This window comes from Lipotes vexillifer, unplaced genomic scaffold (genome assembly GCF_000442215.2).
Source record: "Lipotes vexillifer unplaced genomic scaffold, Lipotes_vexillifer_v1.1 scaffold1326, whole genome shotgun sequence".
Taxonomy (NCBI): Eukaryota; Metazoa; Chordata; class Mammalia; order Artiodactyla; family Lipotidae; genus Lipotes; species Lipotes vexillifer.
Window position 1 is genome coordinate 133,956 of NW_006790131.1, and position 17,151 is coordinate 151,106.

Sequence of the window (17,151 nt, forward strand, 5' to 3'; positions counted from 1 at the left end):
CATTGATGAAAGAAATTAAAGATGATACAAATAGATGGAGAGATATACCATGTTCTTGGACTGGAAGAATCAACATTGTGGAAATGACTATACTACCTAAAACAATCTACAGATTCAATGCAATCCTTATCAAACTACCAATGACATTTTTCACAGAACTAGAACAAAAAATTTCACAATTTGTATGGAAACACAAAAGACCCCCAATAGTCAAAGCAATCTTGAGAAATAAAAATGGGGCTGGAGAAATCAGGCTCCCTGACTTCAGACTATACTGCAAAGCTACAGTAATCAAGACAGTATGGCACTGGAACAAAAAGAGAAATATAGATCAATGGAACAGGATAGAAAGCCCAGAGATAAACTCATGTACCTATGGTCAGCTTATCTTTGATAAAAGAGGCAAGAATATACAATGGAGAAAAGACAGCCTCTTCAATAATTGGTGCTGGGAAAACTGGACAGCTACATATAAAAAATGAAATTAGAACACTCCCTAACACCATAAACAAAAATAAACTCAAAATGGGTTAAAGACCTAAATGTAAGGCCAGACAATATCAAACTCTTAGAGGAAAACATAGGCAGAACACTCTATGACACAAATCACAGCAAGATCCTTTTTGACCCACCTCCTAGAGAAATGGACATAAAAACAAAAATAAAGAAATGGGACCTACCTAATGAAACTTAAAAGCTTTTTCACAGCAAAGGAAACCATAAACAAGTTGAAAAGACAGCCCTCAGCATGTGAGAAAATATTTGCAATTGAAGCAACTGACAGATTAATCTCCAAAATTTACAAGCAGCTCATGCAGCTTAATATCCATAAAACAAACAACCTAATCCAAAACTGGGCAGAAGACTTAAATAAACATTTCTCCAAAGAAGATATACAGATGGCTAACAAACACATGAAAAGATGCTCAACATCACTAATTATTAGAGAAATGCAAATTAAAACTACAAACTACAATGAGGTATCACCTCTCACCAGTCTATCTATTTCAGGAAGAAATAGAAAATATGAACAGACCAGTCACAAACACTGAAATTGAAACTGTGATTAAAAATCTTCCAACAAACAAAAGCCCAGGACCAGATGGCTTCATAGGCGAATTCTATCAAACATTTAGAGAAGAGCTAACACCTATCCTTCTCAAACTCTTCCAAAATATAGCAGAGGGAGGAACACTCCCAAACTCATTCTACGAGGCCACCATCACCTTGATACCAAAACCAGACAAGGATGTCACAAAGAAAGAAAACTACAGGCCAATATCACTGATGAACATAGATGCAAAAATCCTCAACAAAATACTAGCAAACAGAATCCAACAGCACATTAAAAGGATCATACACCATGATCAAGTGGGGTTTATTCCAGGAATGCAAGGATTCTTCAATATACGCAAATCTATCAATGTGATTAACCATATTAACAAACTGAAGGAGAAAAACCATATGATCATCTCAATAGATGCAGAGAAAGCTTTTGACAAAATTCAACACCCATTTATGATAAAAACCCTGCAGAAAGTAGGTGTAGAGGGAACTTTCCTCAATATAATAAAGGCCGTATATGACAAGCCCACAGCCAACATCATCCTCAATGGCGAAAAACTGAAAGCATTTCCACTAAGGTCAGGAACAAGACAAGGTTGCCCACTCTCACCACTCTTATTCAACATAGTTTTGGAAGTTTTAGCCACAGCAATCAGAGAAGAAAAGGAAATAAAAGGAATCCAAATCGGAAAAGAAGAAGTAAAGCTGTCACTGTTTGCAGATGACATGATACTATACATAGAGAATCCTAAAGATGCTACCAGAAAACTACTAGAGCTAATCAATGAATTTGGTAAAGTAGCAGGATACAAAATTAATGCACAGAAATCTCTGGCATTCCTATATACTAACGATGAAAAATCTGAAAGTGAAATCAAGAAAACACTCCCATTTACCATTGCAACAAAAAGAATAAAATATCTAGGAATAAACCTACCTAAGGAGACAAAAGACCTGTATGCAGAAAATTATAAGACACTGATGAAAGAAATTAAAGATGATACAAACAGATGGAGAGATATACCATGTTCTTGGATTGGAAGAATCAACATTGTGAAAATGACTCTACTCCCCAAAGCAATCTATAGATTCAATGCAATCCCTATCAAACTACCACTGGCATTTTTCACAGAACTAGAACAAAAAATTTCACAATTTGTATGGAAACACAAAAGACCCCGAATAGCCAAAGCAATCTTGAGAACAAAAAATGGAGCTGGAGGAATCAGGCTGCCTGACTTCAGACTATACTACAAAGCTACAGTAATCAAGACAGTATGGTACTGGCACAAAAACAGAAAGATAGATCAATGGAATAGGATAGAAAGCCCAGAGATAAACCCATGCACATATGGTCACCTTATCTTTGATAAAGGTGGCAGGAATATACAGTGGAGAAAGGACAGCCCCTTCAATAAGTGGTGCTGGGAAAACTGGACAGGTACATGTAAAAGTATGAGATTAGATCACTCCCTAACACCATACACAAAAATAAGCTCAAAATGGATTAAAGACCTAAATGTAAGGCCAGAAACTATCAAACTCTTAGAGGAAAACATAGGCAGAACACTCTATGACATAAATCACAGCAAGATCCTTCTTGACCCATCTCCTAGAGTAATGGAGATAAAAACAAAAATAAACAAATGGGACCTAATGAAACTTCAAAGCTTTTGCACAGCAAAGGAAACCATAAACAAGACCAAAAGACAGCCCTCAGAATGGGAGAAAATATTTGCAAATGAATCAACTGACAAAGGATTAATCTCTAAAATTTACAGGCAGCTCATGCAGCTCAATAACAAAAAAATAAACAACCCAATCCAAAAATGGGCAGAAGACCTAAATAGACATTTCTCCAAAGAAGATATACAGACTGCCAACAAACACATGAAAGAATGCTCAACATCATTAATCATTAGAGAAATGCAAAAAGTGAGAGAGTGGCATGGACATATATACACTACCAAATGTAAAATAGATAGCTAGTGGGAAGCAGCTGCATAGCACAGGGAGATCAGCTTGGGTGCTTTGTGACCATCTGGAGGGGTGGGATAGGGAGGGTGGGAGGGAGGGAGACAAAGAGGGAAGAGATATGGGAACATATGTATATGTATAAGTGATTCACTCTGTTATAAAGCAGAAACTAACACACCATTGTAAAGCAATTATACCCCAATAAAGATGTTAAAAAAAAAAAAACAAACTACAATGAGGTATCACCTCTCACCAGTCAGAATGGCCATCATCAAAAAATCTACAAACAGGGAGGGAGGGAGACTCAAGAGGGAAGAGATATGGAAACATATGTATATGTATAACTGATTCACTTTGTTATAAAGCAGAAAATAACACACCATTGTAAAGCAATTATACTCCAATGAAGATGTAAAAAAAAAATCTACAAACAATAAATGCTGGAGAGGGTGTGGAGAAAAGGGAACCCTCTTGCACTGTTGGCAGGAATGTAAATTGATACAGCCACTATGGAGAACAGTATGGAGGTTCCTTAAAAAATGAAAAATAGAACTACCTTATGACCAAGCAGCCCTACTACTGGGCATATACCTTAAGAAAACCATAATTCAAAAAGAGTCATATACTACAATGTTCACTGCAGCACTATTTAGAATAGCCAGGACATGGAAGCAACCCTAGTGTCCATCGACAGATGAATGGATAAAGAAGATGTGGCACATATATACAATGGAATATTAGTCTTAAAAAGAAACGAAATTGAGTTATTTGTAGTGAGGCAGATGGACCTAGAGTCTGTCATACAGAGTGTAGTAAGTGAGAAAGAGAAAAACAAATACTGTATGCTAATACATATATATGGAATCTAAAAAAAAAAAGAAAAAGGTTCTGAAGAACCTAGGGGCAGGACAGGAATAAAGACGCAGATGTAGAGAATGAATTTCAGGACACGGGAGGGGGAAGGGTAAGCTGGGATGAAGTGAGAGAGTGGCATGGACATATATACGTTACCAAATGTAAAATAGATAGCTAGTGGGAAGCAGCCGCATAGCGCAGGGAGAGCAGCTTTGTGCTTTGTGATCACCTAAAGGGGTGGGATAGGGAGGGTGGGACGGAGACGTAAGAGGGAGGAGATAAGGGGATATATGTATATGCATAGCTGATTCACTTTGTTATAAAGCAGAAACTGACTGTAAAGCAATTATACTCCAATAAAGATGTTAAAAAAAAATAAAGTCACCAAAAAAAAAAAAAAAGAAGAAAAGCCTGCCATTTGTGACAACATGGATGGACCTTGAGGGTATTATGCTAAGTGAAATAAGTCATGCAGAGAAATACAAATACTGTATGTTCTCACTTATATGTGGAATCTAAAAAAACTGAATTCATAAAAACAGAAAACAGAATAGTGATTTCCAAAGGTGAGGTTTGGGGGGTGGCGGAAATGGGCAAAGATGGTCAAAAGGTACAAAATTTCAGATATAAAATAAGTTCTGGGAATGTAATATACTGCATGGTGACTATTGTCAACAATGCTATATACTATATTTGAAAGTTGCTGAGAGAAATAGATCTTAAAAGTTCTTATCACAAGAAAATAATTGTAACTATATGTGGTGATGGGTATTAAACTTATTATGGTAATCTTTTTGCAATATGTACATATATATAAATCATTATGTTGTATACCTTAAACTAATACAATGTTATATGTAAACTATATCTCAGTAAAACTGGGGAAAAAAGTGTTTCAAAATACCATCTCATTCTATTTTGTGTAGATCTGGAAGATTCTACATGATTATCTATCTCTGGGTAATGACATTATGGATAATTAAAAAAAATTTTTTTGATTATCAGCATTTCTAAATGTTTTAATAAACATGTATTTTAAACTGTAAAGTAGATGAGGTGAGCTGTTAGAGGTGTGAAAAATATTAAATATTGGGTGAGATTTAAGAATATCTAAATCCAATCATTTTGAGTAGGACATCATCTAACTTGATTGTATAACCATGATTAATCACACTGAAATGTGATGACTGACACTGTTTAATCATAACACATTATGTTTATATACTTGGGTAAAAACCTGATTGTGGTGTGCCTCCTTGGCTCCAGACACGCAGGCTCAGCGGCTATGGCTCACGGGCCCAGCCGCTCCACGGCATGTGGGATCTTCCCAGACTGGGGCACGAACCTGTGTCCCCTGCATCGGCAGGCGGACCCTCAACCACTGCACCACCAGGGAAGCCCCCTTATTCTTATTCTTAACCAGAAGTTTAATAAAGTCATTGACTGGCATTTGCACTGTTTTCCCCCTAAGACTAATCTTGGGCAGGCACAAGTCTTGTCAGAGTCAAGGTTCCCTTTGCCCGAGTGTCCTGTGTTAGGAGGAGGGTGAGGCACTGGAGTTGGGGGAAACGGTCAGAGTCCACAGAACACACGTGGAGAGTGCCCTGTGGAGCTGGCTTCTGGCAGTGGAGTTCTGTTGTTTCCTTCCTTGTTTATCCTCTGGCAGAGAACATGGCCCTAACAAGAGTTTGATGTAAGAATGTATTTGAGTTAGAACAAAGAGCTTTGAACAGCAATCAGAAAACTGGATCAACTCACATCCCAGCTTTTACACCAACCAACTACACCTCAGGCAAGACATGTCACTTCTCTGGGTACATCTTATTTATTAAACTGAATCAGGATTTAAAAAGCTAAAGCTACTTCCAGATTGATCATCTATTAAGTTCAGACTGTGTGCTGCTTTATAGTTGCCATGGCTCCCTTTTCTTTGCTTGGAGAATAATCAGGAGGTGACTATATCAAAGGAAATTAAGAGAAGAAAAGAAGTTTGTAAAATATACTAGATGATGAACTCAAAATAATAGCAATCATATTTTGAGTGCTTACCATGTTCTAGAATTTTATATCAATTATTTTATTTAACAGAGAAGTCACTGATACTCAGAAGGAATGAAAACTGCCTAAGATCAAACATTTCATAAGTTACTCAAATTGCTGTTATTAACTGCTGTGGTTTCCAGCCTCCCAAAACTAGAAAATAGCACTGAAGTACCTTCTTTTTTCCCCTTTTTGTTAAAATCACCTGCAGAAAGGCAGAAACCATTTAGACCAAATTTGTAATTTTATTGAGAAGGAAACTGACTCTCAAGAAGATTCTTATTTGACTGAGTGAAAATGCTAAACTCATGGTGTTTCTTAAATTTCTTTGATGATTTGATAAAATTTTACATTTATTGCTAATTATAAAAGTGATATACGTTCATTACAAAAAACCTGGAAAATAGAGTAAAAGATAAAAGATGAAATACAAATATCAATAATCTCACCATTCATGAAAAACCCTTGTTAACATTTTGCTGCATTTCCTTCCAAATTTTTCCATCCACTAAACAATAATAATTATTATTATCATTACAAATTGTGATTCCCCTTTTTTCATTTATTATTCTAACTTTAGTGAAATTTTTGAACATTAAGATTTAGGAAGGTGTCTCACCTGGGAGATCTCTTCACACTATAAGCGTAATGAACTCTTGCAAGCTGCCCAGGGTAATAGCCATGGAGGTCCTTTCCTTGATGAGCAATGAATATACTAGTGGGAACAGTAAGGGGGTGAGAGCAAAGCAATTATTATGATTAGCTCTTTACAGAAGAAAACCAGCTGTGGTATCATAAAAAATACATTCAGTCTTTATCCCCAGTTCCTGACACAAAGTTCATAAAACCTTTGGAATCTCTTGATAGAAGTGTCTTCTGTCATCCATTTTTCAGGATTTAGTTTTCAGGATTCATAAGGAAATATTTGACATGTCAGGTATTAGGTTCACAATATCAGAAAAAAACAAATAAGAGAATATATAAAACCAGTGGGGCAAATGTTGATAATTGTTGAAAGATGGAAATGGATAAATGGGGGTTCCTTATACTATTTTTTCTACTTTAGATGTTTTTACAAACTTTCACAATGTTTAAAAAAACTCTGATAATTAAGTATATAGGGGCTAAAAATGAAGAACTGCGAAGGTCAAAGCACAAGGTGCTTGTAAACCTAGAGGAGGGGCTGTAGCCCTGCCTGGGAGGGCTGGGCTGTGAGGACATTTGGAAGTGCAAGCATGAGTGAACGAGGTGGAGAGGGAGGGGGAGTCTTCTGAGGCGTGAGGTGAGCTGGGTGTGTGCAGCTGAAACACATTGGTGTCAGGGGCAGGGGCTGAGGGCTAGTGGTGTCCAGATCTTACTTTTTTTTTTTTGCGGTACGCGGGCCTCTCACTGTTGCGGCCTCTCCCGTTGAGGAGCACAGGCTCCGGACGCGCAGGCTCAGCGGCCATGGCTCACGGGCCCAGCCGCTCCGCGGTATGTGGGATCTTCCCGGACCAGGGCACGAACCCGCGTCCCCTGCGTCAGCAGGCAGACTCTCAACCACTGCGCCACCAGGGAAGCCCCAGATCTTACATTTTGAAATACATCTTCTTTTATAATTAATTACTTTCCTTTTAGATTATGGTTATAGCATTATATTGATATTTAAAAAAGACTCTCAACCACTGCGCCACCAGGGAAGCCCCAGATCTTACATTTTGAAATACATCTTCTTTTATAATTAATTACTTTCCTTTTAGATTATGGTTATAGCATTACATTGATATTTTAAAATTTTAAATTTATATTTAAAAATTGATATTGTAGTTGGATTATGTTATTTACAGATTTTATTTCAGAAGAGTAGCAGGGACATTACAAAATATTTGTCATAAACAAAGGGAGGGTTTGTCTGAAAGGTTGAGAACCACTGAGGTAGGTAATAGGGAATCTTTGTAGGATCTTTAAGATTTGTGACAAACGCAATTTTTATTTTAGAAAGATTTCGCTGGTGGACGTATGGAAAACAAATTTTTCCATACGCTGGTGGACGTATGGAAAAAAAATCTTTCTACTTCTAGTCAGAAAACAATCTGACTAGAAGTAGAAAGACTGGTCAGGAGACAGTCATAGTAATGTACTATGTGGGGAAGCTCTGGACTTTGTGGTGGAAATGTGGATGAGAGGAGAGGTCTGACTGAGATCACTGTTAAGAGAGAGTGTTGAGAGTGAAAAAGAAGGAGGGGTCCAAGACAAGGCCGAGGCTTCAGGCATTGGGAAGATAGCTGCCATTCTCCAGGAAACAGAACACAGGAAAGTGACCCCTGTTGAGAGGATGACTCTAGAGTCTGCTGTATGTGGGGTCTTCTGGGACCTCCACAGGTTCTGAGCACTTGGTAGGTGCCAGAAGAATTCGAGAAGAGTCAGTAGAAAAGTAGTGCCTAGGTCTGCCTGAAGTATCTTGCCAAACATGTGTTGGATGATGAATGGAAACTTAAACTATGCCTCTATTCCAACCAGCATTTAGTGAATGTACGTAGCGTACTCTGCACACTGCTAGGTTCTGCAGATACAAAGGTGACTGAGAAGCAGGCCTTGTCCTCATAATGCTCTTTATGTGCTGAAATTGTGAACTGAATAAAGGGTCAGTGGGGTACAAAAGAGGGAGGGGTGTCTAGGGCTTGGGAAAGTAAATAGAATGGGGAAGAGGTTCCAGGTGAGGGGAATTATAGGAGCCAAGACTTGGACAGAGTTGGGATCAGTGTGGAGTGTGTGTGGGCCAATGGGGACCTTGCTGTCTAGCTTGTGCAAAAGGCAAGTGCTCTAAGCAGGGTGGGTCTGTCTGTCTATGCAAACAGGACCTCAGGGAGCTCTAATTTTCATAAAAACCACAGGCTGTCTAGACCTGCCCTGCGTCTGGAATAATATGACTGATCCCTGAATAGTAAATAACAGCAGGGGATTAGGTCATAAAAAGAATAACTGGCACTGTAATAGAGAAGAAATGACATTTCTGAGTGCACAGGAGTGGGCGATACAGCTTTCTTAGGCGCCCATCCAGTTTCCAAGCACTACCTTGGAAAGATTACCCTACGGCCACATTATACTTTGTTAAGCATCCAGTTGGAGTTCCAGAATGACACTGGTATCTCACAGTTGCTATACTGTTTGCACTAGGCTGTGTTTTGACTCTGGGTTCCTCCCTGGCATGAGTCCAGGTAAGCAGCCCAGGCACTGCTCCTAGAAGCGGTCTGTGCAAGCTGTCTGAGAATGGAGAAGCCCCTCACCAGTACCAGGTAACATGCCCACCCTAAGTCCCTCGGGAGTCTCCCTGGGTAGGTTTTGGAGTGGAGAGAAAGGGAAAGTGTGTAAGCAGGTAGCAGTTGGAGGGAGGGCTGGGTGGAGACGTGGAGAGTTTTGAGAAATGAAGGCATGATACATTTTTCCTCCAACTCTTTGGGTAGACTTTCCAAGTTCCCCCATGTGGCCTTCACCTCAAACGGGAGAAAGCTCTTGATTAACAGGTCAAAATGTCGGTTGTTTGGAAAAGAATTTGTACCTCCTAAGTGGCAATGCCTGGCCTGGCGTGGCAGTCAGTATTCTCAGAGGCTGCACAGTACCCAGCCTCTCCCGAGGCGGGGCTGGGTGTTAGGCAAAATTGATTAATGGGTAGGAAAGCTGGGCTGGCCTCCAGACCTGGCCCAGGAGCCCCACCCTGGACTCTGCTCAGACCCATTTTATTGACTTGGCTTACAAGATTCTTGAGTCAGCTGTAGAAAAGCCTTTCATTCTCCCTGGGTGGGAGTACGAGTCCAGGTGTGTCTGATTCCACCGCACAGTATTTACCAGTCCCTGACAGCTTGGCTCTTTGAGGTGACACGTTCAGTCCAGACAAGAGCAAACCCGTCCCCTGGAAGGGTGAATGTAACCGGAGCAGGCTCTGGGCTTACATGCAGGCAAAATCCAACATGCACAGGGGAGGATCCCTCTAGAGAATGAGGTAGCCTGTGTCACAGTGACGATGCAGCCCTTCTGTCAGTGTTGGGCTTCATGCATTACAAAGCATCTTTACAGAGATGATCTCATCTAATTCTCACAGTCACCTTGCCAGGTAAACATTATTAACACCCCATTACAGAAAAGGAGACTGAGGCTCAGAGAGGTTAAGTAGACTTTCTAAATATCACTCAGCTGATAAATGCCAGAGGCATGAATCAAACCCAGTTCTCTAAACTCCATGTCCCATCCAGAGTCAACTTTGTGTTTGTGTGATGACTTCTTTTCAGAAGAGTTCAGAGCTATTTTTGTGTGAACTCTGTGATTCTCTCACTGTGGGCAGATAGGAAGTAGATGTCCTGTACCAAAGGAATAGGAAGAGAAATAGACCCAGCAGTGTAACTGGAGGCTGTTTTCAGTTCAATAAAACAAGGGTTTTATGCGACAGAAGGCTTTGGTCCCATTTACGTTTTATTCTTGGGCCATTGGTGAACTCAGAGAAAGAGTGAAACTACTAAGTTTCTGTCTGTGCGGTTGCATCCCATGTTGCAAAAGCATGAGAAAGGTTTGTTTTATCCCAAGAAGAGTAAATGGGTCCCCTCTGAAATATGGGCTTGGGTTCCTTACTAAAGCTCTTCCCAAGCAGAAACCAACATCCTTCCAATCTTTTGGGAATTTGGAATTGCCTGTTTGCTTGGATTCTGCCATGAATGTGGGATTTTTTTTTTTTTTTTTTTTTTTTTTTTACAACTTTCTCTAAACCCAAAGAAACTTCACTGGAACCTCTGGCAGCAGTTATCTCTTAATCAGGGAGCAAGAAGCAGGGTGAGCAATTCCAATTCCCTAGGTGTCTGTTCACCTTGCTGCAGCTCTGGAGGCGTCTGTATTTGGAAGAACATTACCTGGGTGGGATCCCTGGGTGGCGGTCAATAAATTCTCATAGCCGGATGGCAGTCATGATGGATAGGATTCTGAAAAAAAAATTAGAGTGAAGTTTCATATTGCAAGTTTATATACATTTTCAGGCATGAGCTATCTAGTACTACAAAGTCTGTCTTGAAGGACCATCATAGGACCATCATAGCCTCTGCTAGACTATTTAGGGAAGGAAATAGACTCAAACAAAAAGAAATGGAATGCATAAGCCAATACATATAGACATGCTTTTCTTTAAAAATAGAAAGTACTGTGCAAGTTGGGCACATAGCCTCCTTTCTCACCCTTCTTAGGGTGCCTATCTACTGCGTGATCTTGCAGGCTAAGCACTGCATCTTCCATACTCCCTTGCAACTAGAGTTCAGAATATGAATTAGGATCCTCCATTCAGCTGTAATTGAGTGAGATTTGGAAGATGAAAACGAGACAGAGGCTGTTTCCTGCTGCTTTGACTTGTTGTACCGGCAAGGCGGTTATGACGATGTGGTATTTTTTTTTTCCCAGCAGAATGCCCCTGTCCAATCTCCAGCTTTGAGGGTGTCAGAAGGCAATTGTGTTGAAGGCAGTGCTGAATGCTGTGTTCTAGTGTTCAAACACCAGCTTCGTGAGTGTGGAGAGGGGGCTGCAAGGGCAGTGCAGGTGGCTTTGGGACTAGGTTCTTGAACTCAGTTGTCTGGAAGCAGTTTCCTGATCAGGGCACAGGTAGCTGCTTCCATGATGGGTCAGTTTTGTGAAGTTGCTCTAGAAGCTTCCTGGAGGCCTTCCCCAGAGCCTAACCCTCCAAACTTCCCAATGATTTTGTAAGCACCTCATTATCTACATCAAACTCTTTCTGTTTCCTATACTGGCCCTGGATTTAAACATGGAATATATGATGTTTCCAGTCTAAAATTTCATATTGCATCTGATGATCTACTGGAGAGGACTTGCCACAGAAAAGCCACTGTATCTAAGTATTCAGTTGAGAAAGAGTCTACAATGGGGAGGAAACTGAATGCCTGGGGGACAGAGGTGGGAGAAAGCCTTACTTTTTTACAGTTTACCTTCTGTGTACCTTATGAATTTTGTACTATGTGTATATATTATGTATATATATATATATATGTTGGGCCTCTGATTTGCATAAACATGGTGTAGCAGGAGAAAGTTGGACTGAGACCCACATGACCTGTGGCAAATCATTTCCCCAAGGGAGTGGACTGAAAGTTTGTGTCCCCCTGAAATTCATATGTTGAAACCCTAATCCCAGTGTGATGGTATTTGGAGGGGGAGCCTTTGGGAGGTAATTACATCATGGGTGTGGAGCCCTCATGAATGGAACTAGTGTTCTTATGAAAGAGACCCCAGAGTGCTCCCTGGGCCTCGTTCTGCCATGTGACGATACAAGAAGTCAGCAGCCTGCAACCTGGAAGGGGTCTCACCAGAGCCCGACCATGCTGGCACCCTGACCTCGGACTTCTAGCCTCCAGAACTGTGAGAAAGAAACTTCTACTGTTTACGAGTCACTCAGCCTCTGAAATTTGTTATAGCAGAGCCTGAACAGACTCAGGTACCCACTAAGTATATGGATGAACACAATACCTTTCTGGAGAGTTGAGGCAGTAATGCATGTGTGAGTGTTTTCTAACCTAAAAAGCATCAGTATATGCGTTTCTACTTATAAGCACATATAATGTGCTTATATCAGGTACCATGCATGAACTCATATTAGACTCCCAGAAACCCTGTGAAGTATTTATCACTACTTTACTGACAAGAAAACTGAGATTCTGAGAAGTAGAATAACTTCTGAGGAACCATGGTTAGAATCCTCTGGCTCCAGAAACATTTATCTTAACGACTGTGCTGTATCACAACAACCACGGAGCACCCAGACCATCAGCCAAAACAAAACTGGGACAACCCAAAAGAAGCAGTAACCAGGAGGGAGAAAGGATTGGAAAAAAGAGTGTGATGCCTCTCTCTCTTCTTTTTATAACTTGTTAACTTACTGTCCACAGGCCAGCTGGCTGCTTTATTTCACCTCCATGTTTTTCAAGCAACTTGAAAATTTTCAAACAAGATTATAACAGAACAGTTTGGCTATCCAACAGAGCCTGTGTGTTTTTACTTTTAGCACTGGTGTGCTTATTTAAAAAAAAAAAAAAGATGGAAGAAAGAATGACAGAGAAAATCTGAGTAAACACAATTGAGTTCTCCCTTAAACTCAGAAACGTGACTGCTGGGATTTCATTTTACTAGAAGTGACATGCTGGAGAGAAGAATGCAAGATATTTAGGACATTTGTGCTCCTAACAAAGAAAACACCTAGTGTGCCATTGATGATAGAGTGATTGCTCAGTGCCTAGAAATTCTGAATCAGCACCGCAGAGAACACCAGTGGCTGTAACTTGGCTGTGCCAAAGAAACCCTTTCAGAGGAACACATTAATAGCCCTCTTTGAGTCTAAGCCTAAGCTTCCAGAATAATCAGGAGACCTTGTCTGGGTGAGTGACATTGCCATTCTGCACCTTTAGAGGATGCCTCTACCATGTGTATAGGGTACCAGATCATATTTTGTGTGGTTAGCTATCATCTCTTGAACACGTAAGAAAATGTAGTTTGCAGTAAGATATGTCAGTGCATTTTATTTTAATCTTAAAAAGTAGAGTCACATACCAAATCTGAATGTGACTCACTTATGAGCACATGTTAAACTTGCCATCATTTCTATACTCACAGCCAACACTGCACAACTGTTGTTAGAGGCACCATGAACAACATAACTTTTATCTCCTTTAAAATAGATAAATTTTTCATTGCCTTAATAGAAGATTCTCCTTCTGATGTGCCCTTAGTAAAATTCTTCCAGTGCAAACACGAGTTCTATCAGTACCTTCATCCTACCTTTCATTCAATCTTATATTAATCTTGGGAAATCTTAAACGTTTCTCTTTTTTTAAACTGAAATACAATATGCTTAGGGTAAACAATGCTATAAAATAATTTTAAAACCACCCATAAAAAACTATTTTCACTTTTTATATTTTATGTATACATACTCAGGTTTATACTTAAAAACTTGAAAACTCAGTAGACATTCTATTTTATAGTTTTGGGTTTTCATTTAACAATATTTCATGAAAAATTTTCCACATTGCCACAAAGTATTCTTAATTCTAATATGTAGTGTTCTTTTGTGTTGTTGGTGAGGCCCACCCATCACTCTATTTAAACAGCATCCTCTCCACTTCCACCCCTGTACTCCTTATCCATGCTCGATGCTTGATTTTTCTGCACAACACTCATCACCATCTGCCATACTGTATGTTTACTTAGGTATCTTGTTTATGTCTGCCTTCCCCATTAGAAGGTAATCACCATGAGGGCAGGGAGCTTTGTCTGTTGTGTTCACTGCTGTACCTCTAGGGCCAAAGATAATAACTGATACATGGTAGACATTTAATAAATATTTACTGAATAACTGAATGTGCCATAACTTATGAAACCCAGTACCCTGATGTTGGACATTTTGGTCATGCTGAACATCTATATGTTTGATTCTACTGAATTTATTTCTTAGGATACATTCCTAAAAGTGAGTCAAGGTTTGGGCATCTTCATGGCTCTTACTTACGAGGATTTTAGCCACTTTCAGTTAATAAGGCTGGACCCTAAATCACTATGGTTAGACTCCTAGGGCACAGACATTAAAATTTAATAATAGAATTTTTATTATGCTGATTTCAGAAGGTGAACTAAGGTAAATGAATAAAAGATGTACATTCCAGTACACTTCCTCAAAGTTAATATTCAACGTGCTGACTTCGGGAAAAAATATATAAGATTGATTTTGCCAACTTTCTCAGCACCTTTTTGGTATTACAGAATATATTACGGATCAAATCAAAATTTTATAAGATATAGTAACATAGTCAAAAACCTGATAAATTCTGCTTATTTATGGCAATATTTCTTAGCAAGCCATGAAGGAAATTTCTCAACCTGATAAGGAACATCCATAAAAACCTACAGCTAACATGACATTTAATGGTGAAAGCCTGATTTCTTCTTGAAATTAGGAACAAAGCAAGGATGTTACTCTCAGCACTCCTACTCAACATGCTGCTGGAAGTCTGACTCAGTGCAATAAGGCAAGAAAATGAAATAAAAGCATACAGATGGGAAGGAAAGAAAACTATCCCTATTTGTAAATGACACAATTGTGTAGAAAATCTCAAGGAATCTACAGATAAAGTTCCTAAACGAATAATTCATTTTAACAAGATCATAGGATACAAAGTCAACACATAAAAAAATTATATTTCTATACTTTCAGTAAAAAATTAAAACCAAGATTTAAAACACTACTATTTACAATACCTCAAAAAAAGGAAAAAGAAACATTATGTATAAATCTGACGAGACATTTACAGGCTATGTATGCTGAAAAGCACAAAATCCTGATGAAAGAAATCAAAGACCTGAGAGACACTGTGTTCATGGATTGGAAGACTCAACGTAGTAACGATGACAATTCTCCCCAAATTGATCTGATTTGTTTGGTTGAACTAATTAGCAGGACTTTTCGTAGATATAGACAAGCCTGTTCTAAAGTTTATTTGGAAATGCAAGGGAAATAAAATAGCTAAAATAATTTTGAAAAAGAGCAATCACATTCTGGTAGAAAGGGGATGGAAAAAAAAACTAGTCTTCAGCTGACAACCAGACATTTTACATATGTTCTTTCATTCAGTCCTCACAAGAGTCCTGAGAGTTGTTTGTTATTATCCTGAATTTGTAGATGTTAAATTACATGTTTAAGGTCACATAGCTGGTAAACAAAAAAATGCAGATGTGCCTGACTCCAAAGCCCATCCGCCTTCTCCTCGAGTGCCACTGATTCATTGATTTACTCAGCAAACATTTACTGATCAACTACCTTTGCTTGGCATTGTACCAGGCGCTAGGGAAAAAGCATTTAGCGAAAGGTATGTGGTTCTGCTCTCATGTTGCTTATGTGGTAGAGAAGTTGAAGTCAGATATTAATCATAGAGTTCCACGACCAATGTAAAATTAAAGCTCAGTAACTGCTAAAACAGAATGCTTTGACAAGTTAGCTTTCAGGTAGTTGAGGGGCTGCATCCCTCCTTGCCTCTTTCAGAATTCTAAAGGAAAAAGCTCTAAGAATGGATAAGTCACATTTGCTTCAGGACATTTTCCCTGATAGGAAACTTGTGAGATGCTCTTCTTTTGGAGATGGGCTTTCTGAGGTTTAGAAAAAGATTTTAAATGTTGGCACCTACTTTTTATGGTAGGAAAGAGAGTTAAAAATAATATTTGTTAAAGTCTTACAACGTCAAGTGGAACCAACAGCAATTACCCGGTAAGTTAATTAGCTTGTGAACCTTAAGTAAATGATAACTAGCAAGTTATCATTTAATTAATCTGCCCGAAGAAGGGACAGAGGCAGGATATTAGAGTCAGGGTTCCAAGACTCTGATATTATTTATCTGGTAATTTTTGGAAAATTTGAGGTATAGTTAGGGAGTGGCATTTAAACTGGTGTACAAATGGCAACAACTTATTTTCTAAATGTAGTTTATAACACCAGAGTCCTGGTTGTCCCCTTTCCTTGGAGGTGTGGCATCAGTACTCATTGCACTGGGGGAAGTTGGGCCCCTGCGGAAAGCCATGCCCTAGTAATCTGACAGTGCAGAGAAGGCACGGGGGTGGATGGCTTTCTCAGAATTCACATGACCCACCCTGACTAGGAGTATGACAGCAGCCTCGCTGACTGCCGATTGCTCTGTGGCTAGGGCAATGTCTCCCAGCTACTTTTGAGCATGTGTGTCATAAGAGGACATTTAGAAAATGGTTTTCAACAACTGAGTTACTTTGACAGTCCCCTATTGCTTCTGTTTCCTCAGGAAGCCAGTGTTCCCAGGTCAGGAAGGTGAGTTACCCACTTGCTCTCTTCCCCTTCCACACCCCTGCACCCAACCCCCAAAATCCTACCATGAATTCTGCTGCCTGAATGCTTTTTCCTTCCTCTTTTTCTAGTCTAAATTCCACCCATTCTTCAGGGCTTTATTCAGGTCCTTTACAATCTCTTCCTAGCACTATGAGTTCCAAATGGTCTGTTGCCTGCCCCTGAATTCACAGAGCCCTTGATTAATTCTATTATGCATTTTGGTTCTCATTGGTTCATTGGTTTCTGAACTCATTTATTCATCATTTAAGAAAATGTTTAATGAGTGGCAATTTTGTGCCAGGCCTTGAATAAGATTCTAGAGATTCTTCAAAGAATAAGACATGAGTTTC

General features: G+C 39.4%; 1 protein-coding gene across 1 annotated transcript in view; it reads right to left on the minus strand.

Annotated features, from left to right (window-relative positions):
• SPMIP3 (sperm microtubule inner protein 3) overlaps window positions 1-10,870 on the minus strand; it is a 38,430-nt gene extending 27,560 nt beyond the window's left edge. The window contains 2 exon segments of the mRNA XM_007463242.1: window positions 6,557-6,652; window positions 10,815-10,870. Coding sequence (XP_007463304.1) covers window positions 6,557-6,652; window positions 10,815-10,870 — 152 coding nt within the window.
• Window positions 10,871-17,151: the final 6,281 nt, after the last annotated feature.